The sequence below is a fragment of the Procambarus clarkii genome, chromosome 14 (genome assembly GCF_040958095.1).
Source record: "Procambarus clarkii isolate CNS0578487 chromosome 14, FALCON_Pclarkii_2.0, whole genome shotgun sequence".
Lineage (NCBI taxonomy): Eukaryota > Metazoa > Arthropoda > Malacostraca > Decapoda > Cambaridae > Procambarus > Procambarus clarkii.
The window spans coordinates 36,212,889-36,235,428 of NC_091163.1; the positions used below are offsets into that span (position 1 = coordinate 36,212,889).

Sequence of the window (22,540 nt, forward strand, 5' to 3'; positions counted from 1 at the left end):
GTCCAGACTATGGAACTCACTCCCTGATGAGTTAACAAATTGTCCAACTCTTCCCTGTTCAAAGGTGCCACCAAAAAGTACCTAATTTCCTGCTCATAGTTTCCTGCCTTGTGCTACAAACTCACACTGTATCTTGTACTGCCAACTTCCCCAATATTAGTAATTAAGACTAATTAAGTATTTAAGCTTTACCTATGTAATCACCTCTGACAATTTATATTGTTGATATAAAACCTTGCTACAATGTACCCATTTATCTTAGCTGATATATTATCTAAGGACCTGTCCGAAACGTTATGCGTGTTAGTGGCTTTACAACAATGTAAAAATATCACTAATGTTATCTCACCAACCCATTGTACCTTCTTGTAAATAAAATATTATTATTATTATAAATATTGCGCCCTATAGCCTGTATGCAAATACCTTAGTTCTGCATAGTTTAGTTATTATTACATTATCCAGATTAACATCTCCAAACTGTTCAGTATTTTAAAAGTTTCGATGAGATCCGCTCTGTCATGTTTGGTTTGTAGTGTTATTGTTAACTCTGTGGCCCTCAATTGTTCCTGGTACGAGAGCTGACTTAGCTCTGGAATGTTTTTTGTTGCCCGGTGTTGCACCTTCTCCAGATCAGCTGTGTCCTGAAGACGAGGTCTCCATGCTTCGATACAGTAATCCATGTACTGAGCGCACCAGAGATTTATACAGTTGAATCTATGTGATGGAGTGCGAAAAGATACGTGAATTCAGTGACAATTCTATAACAAAGGTTCCAACGATGTGTAAATATTTCATCCAAAATTATCTACTACCAGAAATTTTAGCCAAATATCACCAGTTTGCTAACTGTAGGTAGTAACTTAGTGACTGTAACCTATCCACCGCTGTCCACTGGATGGGGGGCGGTGTAACCTATCCACCGCTGCCCACTGGATGGGGGGCGGTGTAACCTATCCACCGCTGTCCACTGGATGGGGGGCGGTGTAACCTATCCACCGCTGCCCACTGGATGGGGGGCGGTGTAAACCTATCCACCACTGCCCACTAGATGGGGGGCGGTGTAACCTATCCACCGCTGCCCACTGGATGGGGGGCAGTGTAAACCTATCCACCACTGCCCACTGGATGGGGGGCGGTGTAACCTATCCACCGCTGCCCACTGGATGGGGGGCAGTGTAACCTATCCACCGCTGCCCACTGGATGGGGGGCGGTGTAACCTATCCACCGCTGCCCACTGGATGGGGGGCGGTGTAACCTATCCACCGCTGCCCACTGGATGGGGGGGGCGGTGTAACCTATCCACCGCTGCCCACTGGATGGGGGGCGGTGTAACCTATCCACCGCTGCCCACTGGATGGGGGGAGGTGTAACCTATCCACCGCTGCCCACTGGATGGGGGGGGGGCGGTGTAACCTATCCACCGCTGCCCACTGGATGGGGGGCGGTGTAACCTATCCACCGCTGCCCACTGGATGGGGGGCGGTGTAACCTATCCACCGCTGCTCACTGGATGGGGGGCGGTGTAACCTATCCACCGCTGCCCACTGGATGGGGGGGCGGTGTAACCTATCCACCGCTGCCCACTGGATGGGGGGCGGTGTAACCTATCCACCGCTGCCCACTGGATGGGGGGCGGTGTAACCTATCCACCGCTGCCCACTGGATGGAGGGCGGTGTAACCTATCCACCGCTGCCCACTGGATGGAGGGCGGTGTAACCTATCCACCGCTGCCCACTGGATGGGGGGCGGTGTAACCTATCCACCGCTGCCCACTGGATGGGGGGCGGTGTAACCTATCCACCGCTGCCCACTGGATGGGGGGCGGTGTAACCTATCCACCGCTGCCCACTGGATGGGGGGCGGTGTAACCTATCCACCGCTGCCCACTGGATGGGGGGCGGTGTGCAGGACAAACCTATCAATTGTGACACTAGCTCTCCACATGTCAGTTGCTGAATTTAGAAACTGTACTTGTGGTCGATCTCGAACCCATTTATGATTGAAATTGAAATTGAAATAAGTTTATTGATGTAAAATACACACAGCTACTCCATCCCTTTGTGTGTATTTTACATCAATAAACTTATTTCAATTTCAAGTCACTAGTACGCACAGCGTTTTCGGGATATTGGCACCTATTACATAGGGCACCTATTACAATTGAAATAGTCACCATTGGGGGAAGTCATTGCCTGCAGCCACCTACCATAGGTATCGATATCCCAGGCTAATTTTGGCAATTACAATATCACACTGCCTAGTGATAGTCAGGTAAACTCAGGTATGTTTAAATACAAAAGTCTCCCATTAAGTTTACATTTTATTTCCCATTTTCTACGACAATAGGAAAACAATGCGACTCTGCTGCCCTCTGGCATAGGAATTTTTAATACAAAGTAGTACGAGAAATTTTCGCTCCAATTACACTCAAAATCCCTTAATATTAAGCAAAAAGAGGGGGATTGATCTTGGTGATATACCATAAACCATTTGTGTACGTGGCAGTCAGGCCAAGCACCAGTATGGAAATTGTTAGTTTCATTGTTTAGTGTTGGAAGTGAGGTATTGGTCCGCCATGACACTTGTGGAGAGTGATTCACCAGTCTTACATGACTAGAAAATGTCTCCAGGCCTCGTATGTGGCGTCCACGTGCCATGACGATGTAGGAGTGCGCGCGCGAGACAGCCATGGCCCGCTATGGCAGCGACCCGGCCACAGAGACCAACCGTTTGCTGCACACGCTGAGTCTGTGCAAGTCTGAGGGTGTCCACTCCAATGGTGGCATGGGAGGGGAGAGTGAGCCCGTGTTGGCCTCCTCCCACCATGGCTACGGCCGCATACTGCCGCGTGCGGCCAGCGGCGCAGGCGCGGGCGCAGACGCATCACCTGCGGCCCACAACCTCCCCAGGATCGGCGCCATAGAGAGTCTGATCAAGCAGGAAGGTGTCGGCTGCCAGGGTGCACAGGTGCATGAGGTGCTGGACTCCCGCCGGGTGATTGCTGCCGCCAAGTTCGCCACCCCGAAGCTGCCGGAGAGTGTGGTGGTGTGTGGGGCCCCCAATGGTGGCGTGACACCCCCCTCCTGTCTGGTCACTGGCTCCCTCACTGCTGCCACTGTTGGCTACGCCCATATCACCCCTGTCACTAGTGCCACCCACCTTCTTCCTGTCACTAGTGCCGCCCATCACCTGCCTCTCACTAGTGCCACCCATCACCACCCTGTCACTAGTGCCGCCCACCACCTCCCCGTCACCAGTGCCACCCACCTTCTTCCTGTCACCAGTGCCACCCACCACCTTCCTGTCACTAGTGCCGCCCATCACCTCCCTGTCACCAGTGCCACCCACCACCTCCCTGTCACTAGTGCCGCCCATCACCTCCCTGTCACCAGTGCCGCCCACCACCTTTCTGTCACTAGTACCACCCACCACCTTCCTGTCACCAGTGCCGCCCACCTCCCCAACGGTGGCACCTCGCTGGCTAAGCCTCTCAACGGACAGTCTCTGTACTCCGGACATGTGCGGTACGAACCTCCGCCTATTTACGGCCGCAACAACCCCAGTAACTCCGCTCACTCGAGTCCTCGCTCGAGCTTGAGCGGCGGCAGTCACGATTCTCTGAATTCCGGCCACAACTCTCGAACCATTCCACAGCCAACGACGCACCATTCCAGTGAATTTGTTGTGAAACCTAGTTTTGTAGGACAACTTCATACGTATGAAAATATAAATAGTTATCACCATTACGGACCGCAGGGTGGTTTGGCGGCTACCATTATTGAAAATAAGTATGCCAGTCCACGTTCCAGTGTAAGTTCCCAGGACTCGAAGCATTCCAGCCCAAGGTGCAGCTTAGTACATTCCTTACAAGGTTCTAGTCTAGATAGAACAAGTTTAGCCAGTCAGACTATATTGGAAGAGGGTAGTTTGCATAGGCCTACGATAGTTAATAGGCATTTGCCCCCTCGTATAGAACAGGACTTGGAAGGCAAAGAATTTGTTATTCCAAGAAACAATGCGTATGTTCAAGAAAACGCTAGGCATAATTCTCAGTGGAGTGTGAGTAGTGACTGTGTTAGACATCGTGGAATTTATTATGACGCTCTTCCGCCTCCCCCCGTTCCACCTCACTCTGTAGGTCTCTCTCGACCAACGCACACACCCGTTGCGACTCCGAGCCCTACCGCCCTTCCACCTCCTCCACCTTACCCTGGAAAACCACCTAGCTTAAATTCAGCATCTTCGACAGAAGCGAGCGAATCTTCTGCGTCCGTTGGAAGTTCGCGTGCTACGTCTGTCGTGTTTCCTATAGTGACTTCAACTCATAATTATGCTAACATTGAGGTGCTAAAGAGTGTTTCTGGAGCCGATCCACCACCGCCGCCACCTTACCCATCGTCTCTTGTACGCCAGTTCCAAAACCTGGGCTTGTCCAGTACGCAGTGTTCTGTAGGAGCACACTCTCCAATTTCTTCGACTCCTTCGACCCCATCAACTCCGTCGACTCCTCAGAGCTTATTAAGGAGTGGAGGAGCCCCACCTCCGCCACCACCACCGTATCCGTCCTCTGTGGTAAGGGCAGCCCAACAGCAATATATTGTCCCACCTCCGCCACCTCCATACCCGTCATCAGTAGTGAGAAGCATCACCTCTGTACAGTCATACGTTCCCACCACCATAGGTCTAATCACCGGACAAATAGCTCAAGTTCCGCCGCCTCCTCCACCGTACCCTTCAACGGCGGTGCGTAGTGTAGCTTACAAACAAAACAACAGCAATATGAGTCAAAACAACAATACCAACAATGCGCTGAACACTCCGAGTGATCGTTTAGCACAGTGGCAACACAAATTGGGCAGTGGTGCGCACACGCCCCAATCGCCATCCTGCAACATGTCGACCGTGTCTCCGGGCATCACCACAGGCCACGCGCACACGCCGCCGACCCCGTCTTCAATGTCCACGACGGCCAAGCCTGTCAGCGGCAAGAATCTTCTGCCGTATAATGTTACAGCAAAATCAATGGTAAGTCACCTTGATGTTTTAAGAACTAAGCTGTGTGTAGTTGGCAGGAATAGAGGAACCACCTAGTCATAATGCCCATTGCTTCGTTCACATGAAGCCGTGTTGAACGATCTTGTGTACAGTTTGACAATACCCCAGGCAACATGGTTATGATAATTTAATTGGGTTAAATTATATCTGATTTTAGTATTAAATGAACACTCTACATTTTACTTGGCATTAAATATACTAGTACTGTACTCAAAAAAGTAAATTTTAATTTTATGTATGTATACTGTACAGCCTTCTGGTAATCCATAAAATGTTGATAATTTTTCATTTCAAATAATCATTGCTAACAAAATCATACTGTATGCAGTGTTGGTCTGTATGGAGAAGCAAATACTTAACATATAGAGGCCTGCATACAGTGGAGTACAGTCAAAGCATTCACACGTATTTCGACAAGGCCCGTTTTCTGATTGAAAACTAACTATATATATATATATATATATTGATATTTAAAATCAGTTGAACAATTGTGCACAAAGTCAATGACTCCTCCTACAAGCAGGTGTAGGCCTACATGGAAAAGTCTGTTCACTGCCACTGGTATTTTATATTGTGCAGTATAAGCCCAGGTAGACAGTAGCAAGAGGTCGTACTGTATATTACAGCATCGCACAATGTTCCTGAAACAATACTATAGCTCTCTTTCTGATGGCTGTCATTATTCTTAGTGTAATAGACTATGTCAACTTGATAAAACTATTTTATGAAATGCCATTTATTTTTATATACAGTATTGCTTTGGTCTGTAATGTCTGTGCTTTTTACTACTAGGTTAATGTATTTTGTATCGTATTTCTTGTGGCTAGACGAGCACGAGTTGTAAACGTCGCTGTTCGGGGGAAAGTGTTCATTATCAGATAACATGTCTCTTGGTATGTTATCTGATAATGTCTAGTGGACCCAGTGTTATGTTTGCCTTAGAGTGCACCATTACCTTTGCCTTATAATGTACCATCACCTTCGCCTTATAATGCAGCATTATGTCGCCTTAAAATGCAGCGTTACCTTTGCCTTAAAATGCAGTGTTACCTTATTAAAATGTAGTGTTACCTTTGCCTTAAAATGCAGGGTTACCTTTGCCTTAAAATGCAGCATTACCTTTGCCTTAAAATGCAGGGTTACCTTTGCCTTAAAATGCAGGGTTACCTTTGCCTTAAAATGCAGGGTTACCTATGCCTTAAAATGCAGCGTTACCTTTGCCTTAAAATGCAGCGTTACCTTTGCCTTAAAATGCAGGGTTACCTTTGCCTTAAAATGCAGTGTTACCTTTGCCTTAAAATGCAGCGTTACCTTTGCCTTAAAATGCAGCGTTACCTTTGCCTTAAAATGCTGCGTTACCTTTGCCTTAAAATGCAGCGTTACCTTTGCCTTAAAATGCAGCGTTACCTTTGCCTTAAAATGCAGCGTTACCTTTGCCTTAAATTGCAGGGTTACCTTTGCCTTAAAATGCAGCATTACCTTTGCCTTAAAATGCAGGGTTACCTTTGCCTTAAAATGCAGGGTTACCTTTGCCTTAAAATGCAGGGTTACCTATGCCTTAAAATGCAGCGTTACCTTTGCCTTAAAATGCAGGGTTACCTTTGCCTTAAAATGCAGGGTTACCTTTGCCTTAAAATGCAGGGTTACCTTTGCCTTAAAATGCAGCGTTACCTTTGCCTTAAAATGCAGGGTTACCTTTGCCTTAAAATGCAGCGTTACCTTTGCCTTAAAATGCAGCGTTACCTTTGCCTTAAAATGCAGCGTTACCTTTGCCTTAAAATGCAGCGTTACCTTTGCCTTAAAATGCAGCGTTACCTTTGCCTTAAAATGCAGCATCATACTCAACATAAAGAAAAGAGGTAATGTAAGGATAAATAAAATGACTTGTGTACCATGACAGTGGGGGAGGGATTTTAAATGAACGTGTGCAGTAGGTCATTAATGGGGAATGGCAGGTTTGGTCTTAAAGTGACCTTAGGCCACCATTATAATGACCATTATAATATAATTATTATATTTCATTATAATTATGTGTATGTTAGCTCATACTCTTTTTTTTTCATATGTAAATAATATGTACAGTATATAATTATAGGTAAAATGTCACATCTGTCACACAGGATGTTGAAGGCAGCACTTTTTTTTTTTTACTTTTATTGCTTATGTGAAATTTAGATCGTCTTTGTGGTTGAGCAAGTGGGGGCATGTGGGTGATGGTGGTGGGAACGTTATCAATGACGGGACAATCAGTGGCAGGAGTGGCCTGCGGGCTGCCCCAAGCAACAGCCTGTTGGACCAAGTTGTCACAAGTCGACTCTGGCTCCACGTCTGGCTCTGGGAAGCAAAACTCCTGAAAACCTAACCAGGTATTCTCCAGGTACACAATCGTACTGTTAGGTTCACTCAATGTCTGGGTTTTATGTAAGGTGTGTGTCTTGCCCTAATTCTTAGATGACACGGGAAGAGGACTTAAGTACAGTACTGTACTTGAGAAGAAATGACACCGCAGAAGGGCTATTGGCTCATACGAGGCACCTAATTTTAATTCCATGTACTGTACTCGCCTAGTTGTGCTTGAGGGGGTTGAGCTGAAGCTCTTTGGTCACAGTGTGTGGAGTGTTTTTGAAGCCCATGATGACACCAGGCCTATTCTTAAGAGGATAGCATTATAACTAGGCCTATTCTAGGTTTTGGAATGCTAACTAGTCTACATTGATAGGAAATTATAGCAGGAGCTTTGGCTTCCTTTTGCTGACCCTGGAATTATGAAAAAAAAATACCGGGATTTGCTGTGCAATTGATACGAGTCAACATGGTTCTCCATTTTGATGCCCTAGTTCTGATGTTCCACTTCCTGAAGGCTACATAAAGATGTCTGTAATGTGTGCCTAGATTAATTGAGTTCATATGGCCCAATGCTGTAGCTGCCCCAACCCAATAGCAATAGTACCGTAGTTTACTAAGCATAATACTTTAGTGGTTAGGCTACATACTGAGGTCTGTACATACCTGTATGGGCTGTATCTGTATCTGTATCTGGGATTATCTTGATCAAAATTCAATTCAATCAGAGGCTGTTTTTAAAAGTTGGTTCATGAAAGTGTTGTCTGTATTTTTGAAAGTGACTGGTTGCAAATCTGCATGGAAATACCACCACATGGGACCAGAAGGCATGACAGAAAGTGCAAAATAGTTTCATGGTAAAGTAGAGGTGCAATAGTTACGCTGAAAGATAATTCTATCAACATCGAAGGACGAAGACTTTTCAACACTCCCTCTACATACAAGGGGGCATAACTGGCTGACTTCTCAGTGTTCAAAAGAGAATTTGATAACCCCCCAAAGGATACCTGATCAACCAGGCTGTGATTCATACGTCAGACTGCGAGCAGCCATATCCAGCAGTCTGATTGACCAGACCTCCAACCAAGAGGCCTGATCAGAGACCAGGCCACAGGGACAGTCATCATCGGAATCAGTGTAAGGGAATGGCAAAGTGGTACACCCAGTGAAAGATGCTTCCTATGTGGTATCATTTAAAAATACAGTATGTATATAAATCAAGTGACAGACGCTGGGGCTTTTTTTTTTATATAAACTGATTTATCTAAGCCATATTCTGTACCACATCTTGAGTGCACCACAGACTTGATCACCGTGCCCTTACATGCGTGAACTTGCAATATCTTACATCTTTTTATGGTTTGTCCTCTCTGTTGACCCTCAAAATTCACCTCAACAGCCTATGCTCTTAACCAAGTTAACCAAGGACATACTGAAACATCATCATTTTCATTTAATTTTGTATTTGTGCATTGGCTTATTTGTTTCACATTATTGTGACTTATTCTCTACATCCAATTAATCATTACTGTATACCCAAGTCATATTTTATTTAATTTTCATATGTATACTTAAGATAATACAATAGGTTATCAGTATAAATTTTTGTAATTAAATTTTACACCCTTGCAAAGCCACTAACACTATTGACATTTATGCACCACATTTTACCCTGACTTTTTCACTCATTACTGTAGCAATGGGGGTTTTCACTCATTACTGTAGCAATGGGGGTTTTCACTCATTACTGTAGCAATGGGGGTTTTCACTCATTACTGTAGCAATGGGGTTTTCACTCATTACTGTAGAAATGGGGGTTTTCACTCATTACTGTAGCAATGGGGGTTTTCACTCATTATTTTTCAGCCACGTTATTGTGACTCTTCATTTGCTCATTACTGCAGTTCCCCAATGCCAGAAATGGTTTGCATACTGTTGAGCTACTGCTATGTGCTAACATGATTTTTCTTGCTCCTGGTATACCTGTTTGATGGGGTTCTGGGAGTTCTTCTACTCCCCAAGCCTGGCCCGAGGCCAGGCTTGACTTGTGAGAGTTTGGTCCACCAGGCTGTTGCTTGGAGCGGCCCGCAGGCCAACATACCCACCACAGCCCGGTTGGTCCGGCACTCCTTGAAGAAAACAATCTAGTTTTCTCTTGAAGATGTCCGTGGTTGTTCCGGCAATATTTCTGATGCTCGCTGGGAGGACGTTGAACAACCGCGGACCTCTGATGTTTATACAGTGTTCTCTGATGTCAGTAGTATCTCACATTGTTGTATATATAATGCCTAAGAGTAGGCACAACTATGACTTTTTGTCTGGATTGGAATCAATGGGGGTTTTCCATTTCTTTCCTCCAGTTTGGCAGTTGCTCCAGGTTCTTTTCAAGACTGGAGACGTTCCCGGGACTGGTAATTCTTGTGGCTCCTTGGTGGTCGGCTCAGAGTTGGTTTCCAAACTTGCACAGTTTTTCTGTGCCTCTGCTTTTTTTCAATGGATCAATCTGGAGATGTTCTTGTATGGTTTGAGATTTCTCCGATCTTTGAGTCGGGTTTTTATTTTTTTAAATGTGATCTTTTGTCATTTTTATGATGCACAGGTGGCAGGTCTTTCTCGGTGTCTTGCCTCTAACTTTTGTCATTCAGCATTTCATGGAGAATAATGCCAGCTTGCCTCATTCAGCATTGTCACAGCCACTTGTTGGCATTCTGCGTTGACTACTCCTTAACCCTTAAACTGCGCATATTGGGGGTCCGGAAGTGAAAACTATTTGACTTATGTAAAAATATCTTAAAAATGTTAAACAAATCTTCAACTTATTGGCTTCAGTGTCGTGAAACTTTCAGCAAAATATTTTCAGAAATTGATTTTAAACGAATTTTTAAAAAATAAGAACGTTTTGTTGATAAGGAGAACAGCTCCTATTAACTGGAACTGAAGGATAATGCAGTAATAAAGAGATGCAAGCACCTGTCTGATGCACAAACAACAACAACAGTAGTGAGAAGTGTCCACAAAGTGGATATGCAGTTGGGGCCTTGATATCATTGCTGAGTAATACATAATAACACAAATAATAATAAATAACTATGTTATTATGCTCTATTTTGTTATATATCATATAAATACATTGTTCAATGTTAAAATGTTACTTTCATCAATGTCCCCCCAAAAAATTTTAGGGGATTTTTTTTTTTTTTTTTTTTTTAAGATTTTAGTTTTTTCTCCTTTGTTTATTATCTGATTTTGTTGTAACGTTTACATCCTGGAGAGTGCATATGTTTCCCTCATTATGTTACTTATTGTTTTGGTTATGTTTGTAAATACCTCAATAAATTTCCCTCAGTTGTTATTTACCTTATTGTTGGAGTTATATCTATCTTAAATTCTCTTGGAGTTGTGAATGCTGTACAGTAAATACGTTGTGACGGTAAAGCGTTGGTGTTCGGCTGTTTCAAAAGCTGGGGGCAGGGCCTCGTCACATCACAAAAAAAAAAAAAGAGAAAAGTTTGTCCTTTCGTCTGTGGTAAGGTAATGGGACGACACACAAAACACAAGTATAGAAACAATGAAATTTTAATTACTCTAGAAAACAAGACATGAATAAAGGCAATCTCATAAAATGCAGGACAAGTCAACAAACAAAACAACATGAATAATCACTGGCAATGAAAAGTTACTCTAAGACAAGTAGGCAAAAATAGTGATAGCAATATAAATTAAATAATGGGTGCTGGAATACTGGCTTCAAGCTGCCACCTCCCTTAGTACACGAAAGCCAAGGCTTAGTCTACCAGCGAGAGATGTCAACTCCAAGGAGCACTGAGATATTCTGATGAGTCTGGCGTGCTGCTGCCCAGACGTCAACTCGCGGTGGTGGTGGTGAGTGCAGGTGCGACGAGACACCAGCCAATCAGCAACAGGCAGGCAGAGGATGAGCAGTTTGCTGGTTACGGCGGGCTGTGGCCAGGTGTTGGGGTGTGCAGGGTACGATTTGCTTCCTGGGCAAAACGTTTGGCGATACTGGTGGACGTATCTTCTATATAGTATCTTGTATGTACGACGTAATGAAGTAGGGAAGAGCAGGCTCAATCTCTCTTGAAAGAGATTATCGTCACAACGTACTGTACTGTATTATGCCGTTAGGACTGTATTGATAAGTAGTTCTGCTGTATGTTGAGTACTACAAAACAGTTTATGAAACTATTATTTCACACTGAAATTACTGTACTGCAACCTTAATTTTAAAACTAACACTATGTACTGTACTTAAATTTATCACTTATTCTAACTGTACACTCCACACACGATGTTCTTAGATGTTTGCATCAGCTTTGCTGGTGCTGGTTGCTGCTGTGTTTGCTTCAGCCGATTCTGAGCTGGTGCTGGCTGCTGTTGTACTGGTGCTGGGTATGGCTGTGCTCGTGCTGGGTATGGCTGTGCTCGTGCTGGGTATGGCTGTGCTCGTGCTGGGTATGGCTGTGCTCGTGCTGGGTATGGCTGTGCTCGTGCTGGGTATGGCTGTGCTCGTGCTGGGTATGGCTGTGCTCGTGCTGGGTAGGGCTGTGCTCGTGCTGGGTACGGCTGTGCTCGTGCTGGGTACGGCTGTGCTCGTGCTGGGTACGGCTGTGCTCGTGCTGGGTACGGCTGTGCTCGTGCTGGGTACGGCTGTGCTCGTGCTGGGTACGGCTGTGCTCGTGCTGGGTACGGCTGTGCTCGTGCTGGGTACGGCTGTGCTCGTGCTGGGTACGGCTGTGCTCGTGCTGGGTACGGCTGTGCTCGTGCTGGGTACGGCTGTGCTCGTGCTGGGTACGGCTGTGCTCGTGCTGGGTACGGCTGTGCTCGTGCTGGGTACGGCTGTGCTCGTGCTGGGTACGGCTGTGCTCGTGCTGGGTACGGCTGTGCTCGTGCTGGGTACGGCTGTGCTCGTGCTGGGTACGGCTGTGCTCGTGCTGGGTACGGCTGTGCTCGTGCTGGGTACGGCTGTGCTCGTGCTGGGTACGGCTGTGCTCGTGCTGGGTACGGCTGTGCTCGTGCTGGGTACGGCTGTGCTCGTGCTGGGTACGGCTGTGCTCGTGCTGGGTACGGCTGTACTAGTGCTGGGTATAGCACTAGTACAATTTAAATAGGGAGATTGAAGAAATTGAGCGGAAATTGAAACATTCATATGAAACTGAAGAAAGGCAGTTAGAACAGAAAGCAATTCAGGAAATAAAGAAAAATCCTAAATACTTCTTCACATATGCAAAATCAAAAGCAAAAACCACTGCCAGTATTGGACCTATTCGTACAAGTGAAGGTTCATACACGGAGGATGACAAAGAAATTAGTGAAATGCTAAAAAATCAGTATGAGGACATGTTTAGCACTCCAATAAACAACATGAAAGTGGAAGATCCAGACAATTTCTTTATGCGGGATATTCAAACCCCTGTAAATATAACTGATATCAACACGAGCGCACTAAATTTTGAAAGAGAAATTGAAAACATGCCCATGCACTCGGCCCCAGGTCCAGACTCATGGAATTCAATATTTATAAAGAAATGAAAAGTGCCGGTAGCACAGGCACTCAGTATAGTGTGTAGGATGAGCTTGGACACGGGGGAGATACCAGATGCACTTAAAGTAGTAGACATAGCCCCTCTACACAAGGGAGGGAGCAAAGCATTTGAGAGAGTGATTAGGAGTCAGGTCACCAATTTCATGGAGACCAATGACCTTCACAACCCAGGCCAACATGGATTTCGAGCGGGAAGATCGTGCCTCACAGCTACTTGAGCACTACGACAAAGTCACTGAAACATTAGAGGAAAAACAGAATGCTGATGTGATATACTGTACACGGACTTCGCAAAGGCTTTCGATAAATGTGACCATGGCGTGATAGCACACAAAATGAAGTCAATGGGAATAACCGGTAAAGTAGGACGCTGGATACTCTGTTTTCTGTCAAACAGGACTCAGCGAGTAACAGTCAACCATATAAAATCTAGTCCAAGTGCAGTTAAAAGCTCTGTACCTCAGGGTACAGTCCTTGCACTGTTTCTTTTCATTGTTCTCATATCAGATATAGACAAAAATACAAGTCACAGCTTCGTATCATCCTTTGCAGATGACACAAAAATCAATATGAAAATTACCTCGGCTGAAGACATTGAAAAACTTCAAGCTGATATTAATAAAGTTTTCGACTGGGCATCAGAAAATAACATGATGTTTACCAGTGATAAATTCCAGGTACTCGGGTACAGTAAAAATGAGGACCTTAAACATAATACAGGGTATAAAACACAATCAAATGTACCCATAGTAGGAAAACGGCATGTAAAGGATTTGGGAATAATGATGTCTGACGACCTAACGTTTAGGGAGCATAACCAAGCAAATATTGCGACAGCCAGAAAAATGATAGGATGGATTACGAGAACTTTCAAATCCAGGGATCCTATCACAATGGTTGTACTCTTCAAGTCACTTGTGTTGTCCCATCTTGAGTACTGCTCAGTACTCACTTCCCCTTTCAGAGCAGGAGAGATTGCTGAAATAGAGGGAATACAGAGAACATATACAGCACGCATATTTCTGCAGAAGGGACATTCGCTACTGCCTCATCTTCCTCCACTGGAGAATCATCAGCTGCGTCGTCTTGCTGTTCCTTTTGAGGGGCTTGGAGTTCTTCGGTGGTCAGTTCTTCGTTGTGTTCTTCCACCAACTCCACATCATCACCATCCAATTCCAAGCCCATTTGTTGGCCCAGAGTAACAATTTCCTCAACAATAGGCGCATCATTTACAGGCTCAAACCCCTCAAAGTCTAGTTCTGTCACACATTCAGGCCACAATTTTCTCCAGCTAGTGATCAGGGTTCTTTGAGTCGCTTCTTGCCAGGCATTGTCAATGAGTTTTAAAGCACTACAAATGTTAAAATGGTCTTTCCAGAACTCTTTGAGGGTGAGGTTTGTGGCTTCAGTCACTTCAAAACGTTTCCGGAAAAGTGCCCTTTCATACAGTTTCTTAAAATTCGCTATGATTTTCTGGTCCATAGGCTGAATTAGAGGAGTGGTGTTAGGAGGATGGAACTTTATTGTGAGAAATTTACTGTATTTGTGCATCAATTCATCTTCCAATCCTCGAGGATGAGCAGGAGCATTGTCGAGGAGAAGCACGGCCGTGAGTGGCAAATGTTTCTCCTGCAGATATTTTTCTATGAATGGGCACAGCACTTCGTTCACCCACTCCGAAAAAATAAGCCTAGTCACCCATGCTTTTTTATTAGACTTCCACATCACACACATTTGGGTTTTCTGCACTTTATACTGTTTGAAAACCCTTGGATTTTCAGAATGTTACACTAGCAAGGGTTTAATTTTCAAATCGCCACTCGCATTTGAACACAGCACAAGCGTAAACCTATCTTTCATAGGCTTGTGTCCGGGCAAGGATTTTTCCTCCTTGGTAATGTATGTCCTCTTGGGCATTCTTTTCCAAAACAGTCCTGTTTCGTCACAATTAAACACTTGTTGCGGTAGGTATCCCTCAGCCTCTGCAAACTCTTTAAATTCTTCAATAAATCGTTCAGCGGCTGGTTTGTCTGAGCTGGCAGCCTCCCCATGCCTCGCAACACTATGGATACCACTTCTTTTTCTAAATTTCTCAAACCAGCCCCTGCTTGCCTTAAACTCTTTCATATCTGCATCACTCATTCCAGGGGTTTTCTTTACAAGGTCTTCGTGCAACACCCTGGCTTTCTCACAAATAATGGCCTCCGAAACACTATCACCCCTTAATTCCTTGTCGTGTATCCAAATTAATAACAACTTTTCCACTTCAAGTATTTGTGGTCTTTGTTTCGTCATTGTTCTTATGCCTTTTGCCACTTTAGCATAATCTCATTTTTCTTCTTAAGTATAGTGTATATTGTTGATGTGGCTTTGTTGTACTGCCTACAAAGTTCAATAACACGTGTACCATTTTCATGCTTCCGAATGATCTCTTGTTTCTCTATTGTCATCCTCACATGGGCTTTCTTGCCTTGATCCTTACCACTGGCTTTCTTGGGATCCATGGCGAGATATATAATAACAACTTTTATGGTCAAACGACCAAAAATCCAACAAAACACTGAAAATCCGGATGAAGAATTGACGTGGGATAGTCACTGGGCGCGAGGCACTGGTAAACTGAGGGGCGGAGGGGCGACGATCGCCGTACCACCACGCACTAGGTCGGCCTGTATGCGTATCAACAAACTTGTGTTCCGAGGTAACCCTCGCCTTCCGAGGCACATTTTCTGAGGAAATCCGGCTCGTATTCCGAAAAACTCGTATACAGGGACACTCATATTCCGAGGTACCACTGTACCGCTGTAGTAAAAAAATGGTAAATTCCACGATTACTCTTCCACCGGTGGACAAACACGTCACTCGAAGACAAAGCTAAGGGCACGGGGTGCCTACTGTATGAACACACAGAGTAGGTCTATACACCCTACAGTAGGCTGGTGTTTAAGCCAGATCCAGTAACATTAATCTCTCAAATATTGGATTTACATCAAATTATATATTATTGGGTTTTGGTACATCAAATTATATATTTAGTTTAGCAACATTATTACAATAATAAGAGCTATAAAAAACACTTATTTTAGAACTGATTTATTAATTTTATTATTTCGAAGCCGTAGGTCACTGAACAGTGGCGACGAAATCAAACGAAACACGCATAGTGTTGGGTGCACACGGATTAGACCCGTCCACTCGCACTGGAGTTCTTGTGCCAATAACATGAATAATTTCTCAAATAGCAGATTTCTATCATATTACAGTATACTTTTGGTTTTATTTAGTTTAGTTTAATTAGGATAATAAAGAGCTATTAAAACACCTGTTTTAGAAATGATTTACTGTATTAATCTGAAACTTTCAAAGTCATGGGTCACTGAACTATGACGACACAAACGAAAGTGAGTGAAACCTCACTGTAAAGTGAGGTCTACAGTACTTATTCCCTTATCTGTCTATCTTCACTCATCTTGTTTCATCACAGAGAATGTATATAAGAATATTTCAACACATTACCTAGCTATTCACATTTCAGCCTTTAAATTATTCTGCAAAGATACATGTGCCACAAATCGGTGAACGAAAATCATGGAAACACAGTCATTCACTTGTGTGGACCACTCTGGCTGGTGTTTAGTTCATATGGTTCACTTGTTATGTGGTACACTTGTGTGATCCAACTTATCATATGAAGGAATTATTAATTGTAACCTATGATACAATGGGAAAGTTTTCCACCAGTCTGTGTTCGTCGAAACGGGTGAGTAAATCCGGCCTGAAAAGTGTGTGACCTAGCCGGAGATTCGTTGAATCGGGGTACGTTGAATCGGGGTTGTACTGTATATCATACCATGGGTCCTAAGAAAATAGCTGTGTGGATGACGATAAGAGGATAAACAAGAGATCATTCATAGTGAATGAATGTGGTGTGTCTACAGGCAAGTATTAAAACGTAGGGAAAAACAAGTGTGTTCAGACAGATTTTTAGTAAGACAAGCAAGCAGTGAGCCATGACCAGGTCCTAGTGGTATGCCTGCAAAACATTGGAGAGAGAGAGTACCCCAGAAATGTACACTACCTGATGTTATAATGGAAGGGAACTCCCCTTCCAAACACTAACGCGTCTCCTTCCCACCCACCCTCCTCACTGTCTTCCATATGCCAAAAGGAGTCCTGAATAAAGGTAAGATATACTTGTACATACTGTAGTACAAAATATGAGTAGTATCATGTATAAAATGTATTTTTAAGTTAATATTTTTGGGTGTGTGGAATGGATTAATTCAATTTACATTATTTCTTATGGGAAAGTTCGTTTCGGTTTTCAAATTTTCGGTTGTCGAACCGTCTCTGGGAACGGATTAAATTTGAAACCGAAGGTACCACTATATTGAGCTGTGGAATAATATTTCACCCTATTTTCACTGATATTTTGTGGAATTTTTGTTTTGTTTCATAATGCAGCTGTCCAGTTACATTCTTTCATGTGAGACACAGCACTGAGCTTAAATTTCAATATGGTATAGTGAAATTCTTTCTGCTAGCAAAAACCACCTATTGGGTGGTTTTTAGCTTGCAGCCTTCTCCATTTCTGGCCAAGAATGAGTAGGCTGACTTCCGGAGGAATCCTGTGGGTATTGATACTCTAGTTGGTTTGTTCAATTGTTCAATCAAGGGGGGGGGGGGGGCTTCATCTCATGTCTGGTTGCTGCCCATGGTTGTTATTTGTACACCACTCAGTGCAGGCCCCAGGGGGATGCATTGTTTATCAGTCTGGGAAGAAGAGCTAGCACTGGAATGCACTAACTACTGGGAGTCTCATTTTCTTTTGCCTTACTGTTGTCTGTTTTGTCTCGCTCTTTTGGAGGCTATTTTCTCGGTGATCTAGTATCCCTTGCTCTCTGTGCCTGCGGACCCTGGCAGCCTATTAATGACTCGCATGAGCTTGGTAATTACTTAAGTGTAGTTACAGGATGAGAGCTACGCTCGTGGTGTCCCGTCTTCCCAGTACTCTTTATTGTACTGCATAATGCTTTGAAGTTACAGACAGTTTTGGCCTTCACCACCACCTCACTTAGCTTGTTCCAACTGTCTATCATTCTGCAAAAGAAAACTTTCTAATATTTTTGGCACCTTTGTTTCCTTAGCTTGAATCTGTACTCTTGAATGCAGGTGGGAGCGATAAATAATAATTTACACGTGGAAAATAGTAGAGGGGCTAGTCCCAAACTTGCACCCAGAAATAACACCACATGAGATCAAAGGCATGGCAAGATGTGCAGAATATCCCCCTGTTGAAAAGCAGAGGTGCAATAGGTACATACTCTGAGAGAGAACTTGATCAACATCAGAGGCCCGAGACTCAACATGCTTCCATTACACATAAGAGGCATAATTGGCAAACCACTTGGTGTTCAAGAGAGAGAACTTTATAAACACCTCCAAAGGATACCTGATCAACCAGGCTGTGATTTGTAAGTCAGGCTGTGTTTTGTAAGTCAGGCTGTGAGCAGTCGCATTCAACAGCCTGGTTGACCAGTCCAGCAACGAGGAGGCCTGATCGAGGACCGGGCCGCGGGGATATTGAGCCCCGAAAACATCGCAAGGTAACCACAAGGTAACCCAGTGAAGGTTTGCTGGATCACTAGAAGGGGCATAGCATTTGAGGAAGTTCATTTTGACCTTCTCTACGTCTGCATCTTCAGCTCCCAACCACTTGGGCTGGATGATAGAGCGACGGTCTCGCTTAATGCAGGTTGGCGTTCAATTCCCAATCATATAAGTGGTTGGGCACCTTTCCTTTCCCCCTGTCCCATCCCAAATCCTTATCCTGATTCTTGCAAGAGCTATATAATTGTAATGGCTTGGTGCTTTTCCCTGATAATTCCCTCCCTTCTCTCCATCTTCATCTGTACAGAATACATTCAGAACTCTTCCCCATAAGAACAATGGGGCCTCGACTTATGATGCTAATCCGTTCTCAGAGACGGATCATAAGTCAAAATATTGTAAGTCAAAGCGATTTTTCCCATAAGAAATAAAGGGAGTTAAATTAATCTGTGCCCCACCCTCCAAAATTTTAACATACAAATACATTTTATACTGAATACAATTTTTTTTCTAACTACAATACAGTATGTAAGTTTATCTTACCTTTATGGAGGGCTCTTGATGGCGTATGGAAGATGGTGATGAGGGGGGAGGAGGAGAGTTGTTACTGTTTGGAAGGGGAGTCCCCTTCCATTATCACATCAGGCAGTGATGTTTTCTCTGGGGTACTCTCTCTCCTACGTTTTGCCTAAATACCACTAGAACCTGGTTGTGGTTCAGTGCTTGTTTGTCTTGCTACAAATTTGTCAAGAGACATTTGTTTTTCCCTTCGTTTTAACATTTGTCTGTAATGATGCATCACTTTAGCACCCATAATGTCCTTTTTCTTAGCCAGTATGCTGGATATCGTTGACCGAGATTTGTTGTACTGCCTAGCCAGTCCAACAACCCCGCACACCATCTTCATATTTACGAATGGTCTCTTGTTTCTGCTCTATGGTCATTCTTACATGGGATCTCATATGTTGAGCCTTACCACTGACTTTCCTGGGACTCATGGTGTGATATATAATAATTACTTCAGTGCTCAAAATGCAAAAAATCACCACAAACGCGGAATTTCTTATAGGCGCGATCGTCACTAAGCGGGCAGCTGTAGTAAACTGAGGCAGGTAGGACCGCGTGACCGGGAACCACGCGCTCAGTCGACCCGAACGTGTACTAACAAATATCGGAAGTCGACGACACCATCGGATGTTGAGTCGCATTTTTCGATGAAATTTACATCGTAACTCGAAATTATCGTAAGTCGAGGTGCCACTGTATGCTGTTGATTTCTCCCCATCGTATGGCAAAAAAAAAAAAAAAAAAAAACCACACCGACATCATTTGGCTTTACTGCATCTCTCTCCAGCTCTTTTCAGTTTAATGCTCTTCCTATTTTTATTTTTATTTTTGTTTTTTTTCTCTTGACTACTATCATCTTTATCAGAGATTTTCATAATTACTACTGTCATTTGCAATTAGTATGAGATCATTTAGTTCAGATTCAGAGTAGCATTCATTTGTTCGTTTTAACCCAAAACAGGATACAGTAAGTATTTTCATGTGGGGTCAAAAAAACACAGGTCTACAAGGCTTTCCCCTAAACATTTCTTTTCTTTCTCATACTTAATTGCAAGAAACATATTCGCACTTTTCAGCATCAGTAATAATATTCTTCAGTGAAAACTTATTCGGTGGCAAGTAAATACAAAAGGGACAAAAACTTTTCTCGCATGGCATTTTTCATTGGAAGGTCCTATCTCGGAAATGAACAGATATAAGGCCATTATTTTAATAACACGTTTGAAGGCTAAAGTGGGCTATAAGTAGTACTTATGTACTACTAAGTATAAGTAGTACTTATGTACTACTTACTACATGTTTATCAAAAATATCCATATAATATAAAATGCTCATTAAGGCCTGCTTGTTTTCACCCCAACATGCTGTTTTTTTCCCCCACCCAACTTGACTATATCACATCAAGCAGGTATACCTATTGTGTTGTGAAGTAAATCTCATTATAATCAATGGTATAGTTAATAATTTAGAGCTGACAATGTAGACTTCATATGTAGGTTGGCCTCCGTTGCCACTCATACTCGTCTATAAACTAAGTGCTGCTGTATGTTACTTGCAAGGGTGATGTTACAAGCAACGAATTTGTATCGAGTTGTCAACGTCAACGAGTTGCTCCTGGACGTAGGTTCGAATCCTCGTCACGGCCCTTGTGGATTTGTTCATTTAACGAGTCTGTCATGATTCTTGGTGATGACATGCTTATTATTATTATTATTATTAACATCTTTATTGACAAAATTAATTACAATTTTGCCTAATCTGAGGATTTCAATTTAATCTTATTAAAGTGAGTAAAGCTGGTATTCACCGTGACACAGGACAGGGTCATTCACAAGACAATAGGTCTAAACTGTAGGCTGAAGCACATATATATATCATCTTGAGGTTATCTTGAGATGATTTCGGGGTTTTAGTGTCCCCGCGGCCCGGTCCTCGACCAGGCCTCCACCCCCAGGAAGCAGCCCGTGACAGATGACTAACACCCAGGTACCTATTTTACTGCTAGGTAACGGGCATAGGGTGAAAGAAACTCTGCCCATTGTTTCTCGCCGGCGCCCGGGATTGAACCCGGGACCACAGGATCACAAATCTAGCGTGCTGTCCGCTCAGCCGACCGGCTCCATAGTTACATGGTTACAGTCACATGCTGACTGTGTATTGGTGAGCACTATCTAACAATTAATGAGAGACCAAGCATTGGGTCTGCATGTTATCCGGGCTTGTAATTCAACTGCTTGGTCATGGGTAGAAATAACTGCCTGTTAAAAGTACAGTATGGTGGTCTAAAGTCTAGGACCAGTGTTCATAAAGCCACTCAAGTGTCCATTTACTAAACCTGTACATCTCTCCTCAATCTTAGTTTATATTTCTTAAACAGTTTTCAAGCTTCAGAATGCTGCAAGGCTCTTGACCTAAATTTATTATTATTATAAACAGCCTCGTAGCACTTGAGGGCTTATGAACTGTTCAGTAAAGGCAAACTAAGTACCCATTATTACCCCCTGCTTGATACCTGCTTGATGGGGTTCTGGGAGTAGTTCTACTCCCCAAGCCCGACCTGAGGCCAGGCTTGACTTGTGAGAGTTTGGTCCACCAGGCTGTTGCTTGGAGCGGCCCGCAGGCCCACATGTTCACCACAGCCCAGTTGGTCCGGCACTCCTTGAAGAAAATTAACTTTGAGGAAAGCTTTAGAGGTGTCATAGTGGACACTTAAGTGCTTGATGCTTTGAGCGGGCTGCTCCAAGCAACAGCCTGGTGGACCAAACTCTCACAAGTCGAGCCTGGCCTCGGGCCGGGCTTGGGGAGTAGAACTACTCCCAGAACCCCATCAACCAGGTATCAAGCAGGTATGACTCCTAACCCTGGTTGATACCTGCTTGATGGGGTTCTGGGAGTTCTTCTACTCCCCAAGCCCGGCCTGAGGCCAGGCTTGACTTGTGAGAGTTTGGTCCACCAGACTGTTGCTTGGAGCGGCCCGCAGGCCCACATACCCACCACAGCCCGGTTGGTCCGGAACTACTTTTAGAAAACAGTCTAGTTTTCTCTTGAAGATGTCCACGGCTGTTCCGGCAATATTTCTTATAGTCGCTGGGAGGATGTTGAACAGCCGCGGACCTCTGATGTTTATACAGTGTTCTCTGATTGTGCCTATGGCACCTCTGGGGAATTAACTTAGATGAATTAACATCCACTTGTAAACCTCTATCATGTCACCCCTAACTCTTCGCCTTTCCAGTGAATGCAATTTACCTGGTTACCTGGTTACCTGGTTGATGGGGTTCTGGGAGTTCTTCTACTCCCCAAGCCCGGCCCGAGGCCAGGCTCGACTTGTGAGAGTTTGGTCCACCAGGCTGTTGCTTGGAGTGGCCCGCAGGCCCACATACCCACCACAGCCCGG

General features: G+C 44.2%; 1 protein-coding gene across 4 annotated transcripts in view; it reads left to right on the plus strand.

The window, feature by feature from the left end:
* The first annotated feature begins 2,379 nt into the window (after positions 1 to 2,379).
* LOC123770354 (LIM domain-containing protein jub) overlaps positions 2,380 to 22,540 on the plus strand; it is a 232,854-nt gene continuing 212,693 nt past the window's right edge. For 2 of the 4 annotated variants that reach the window (XM_045762192.2, XM_069324475.1), the window contains exon 1: positions 2,403 to 5,030. In XM_045762192.2, coding sequence (XP_045618148.2) covers positions 2,694 to 5,030 — 2,337 coding nt within the window. In that variant the 5' untranslated portion in view covers positions 2,403 to 2,693. Of the gene's footprint in view, positions 5,031 to 22,540 lie in introns of all 4 variants that reach the window. The other 2 variants (XR_011228469.1, XM_045762183.2) reach the window with 2 other exon arrangements.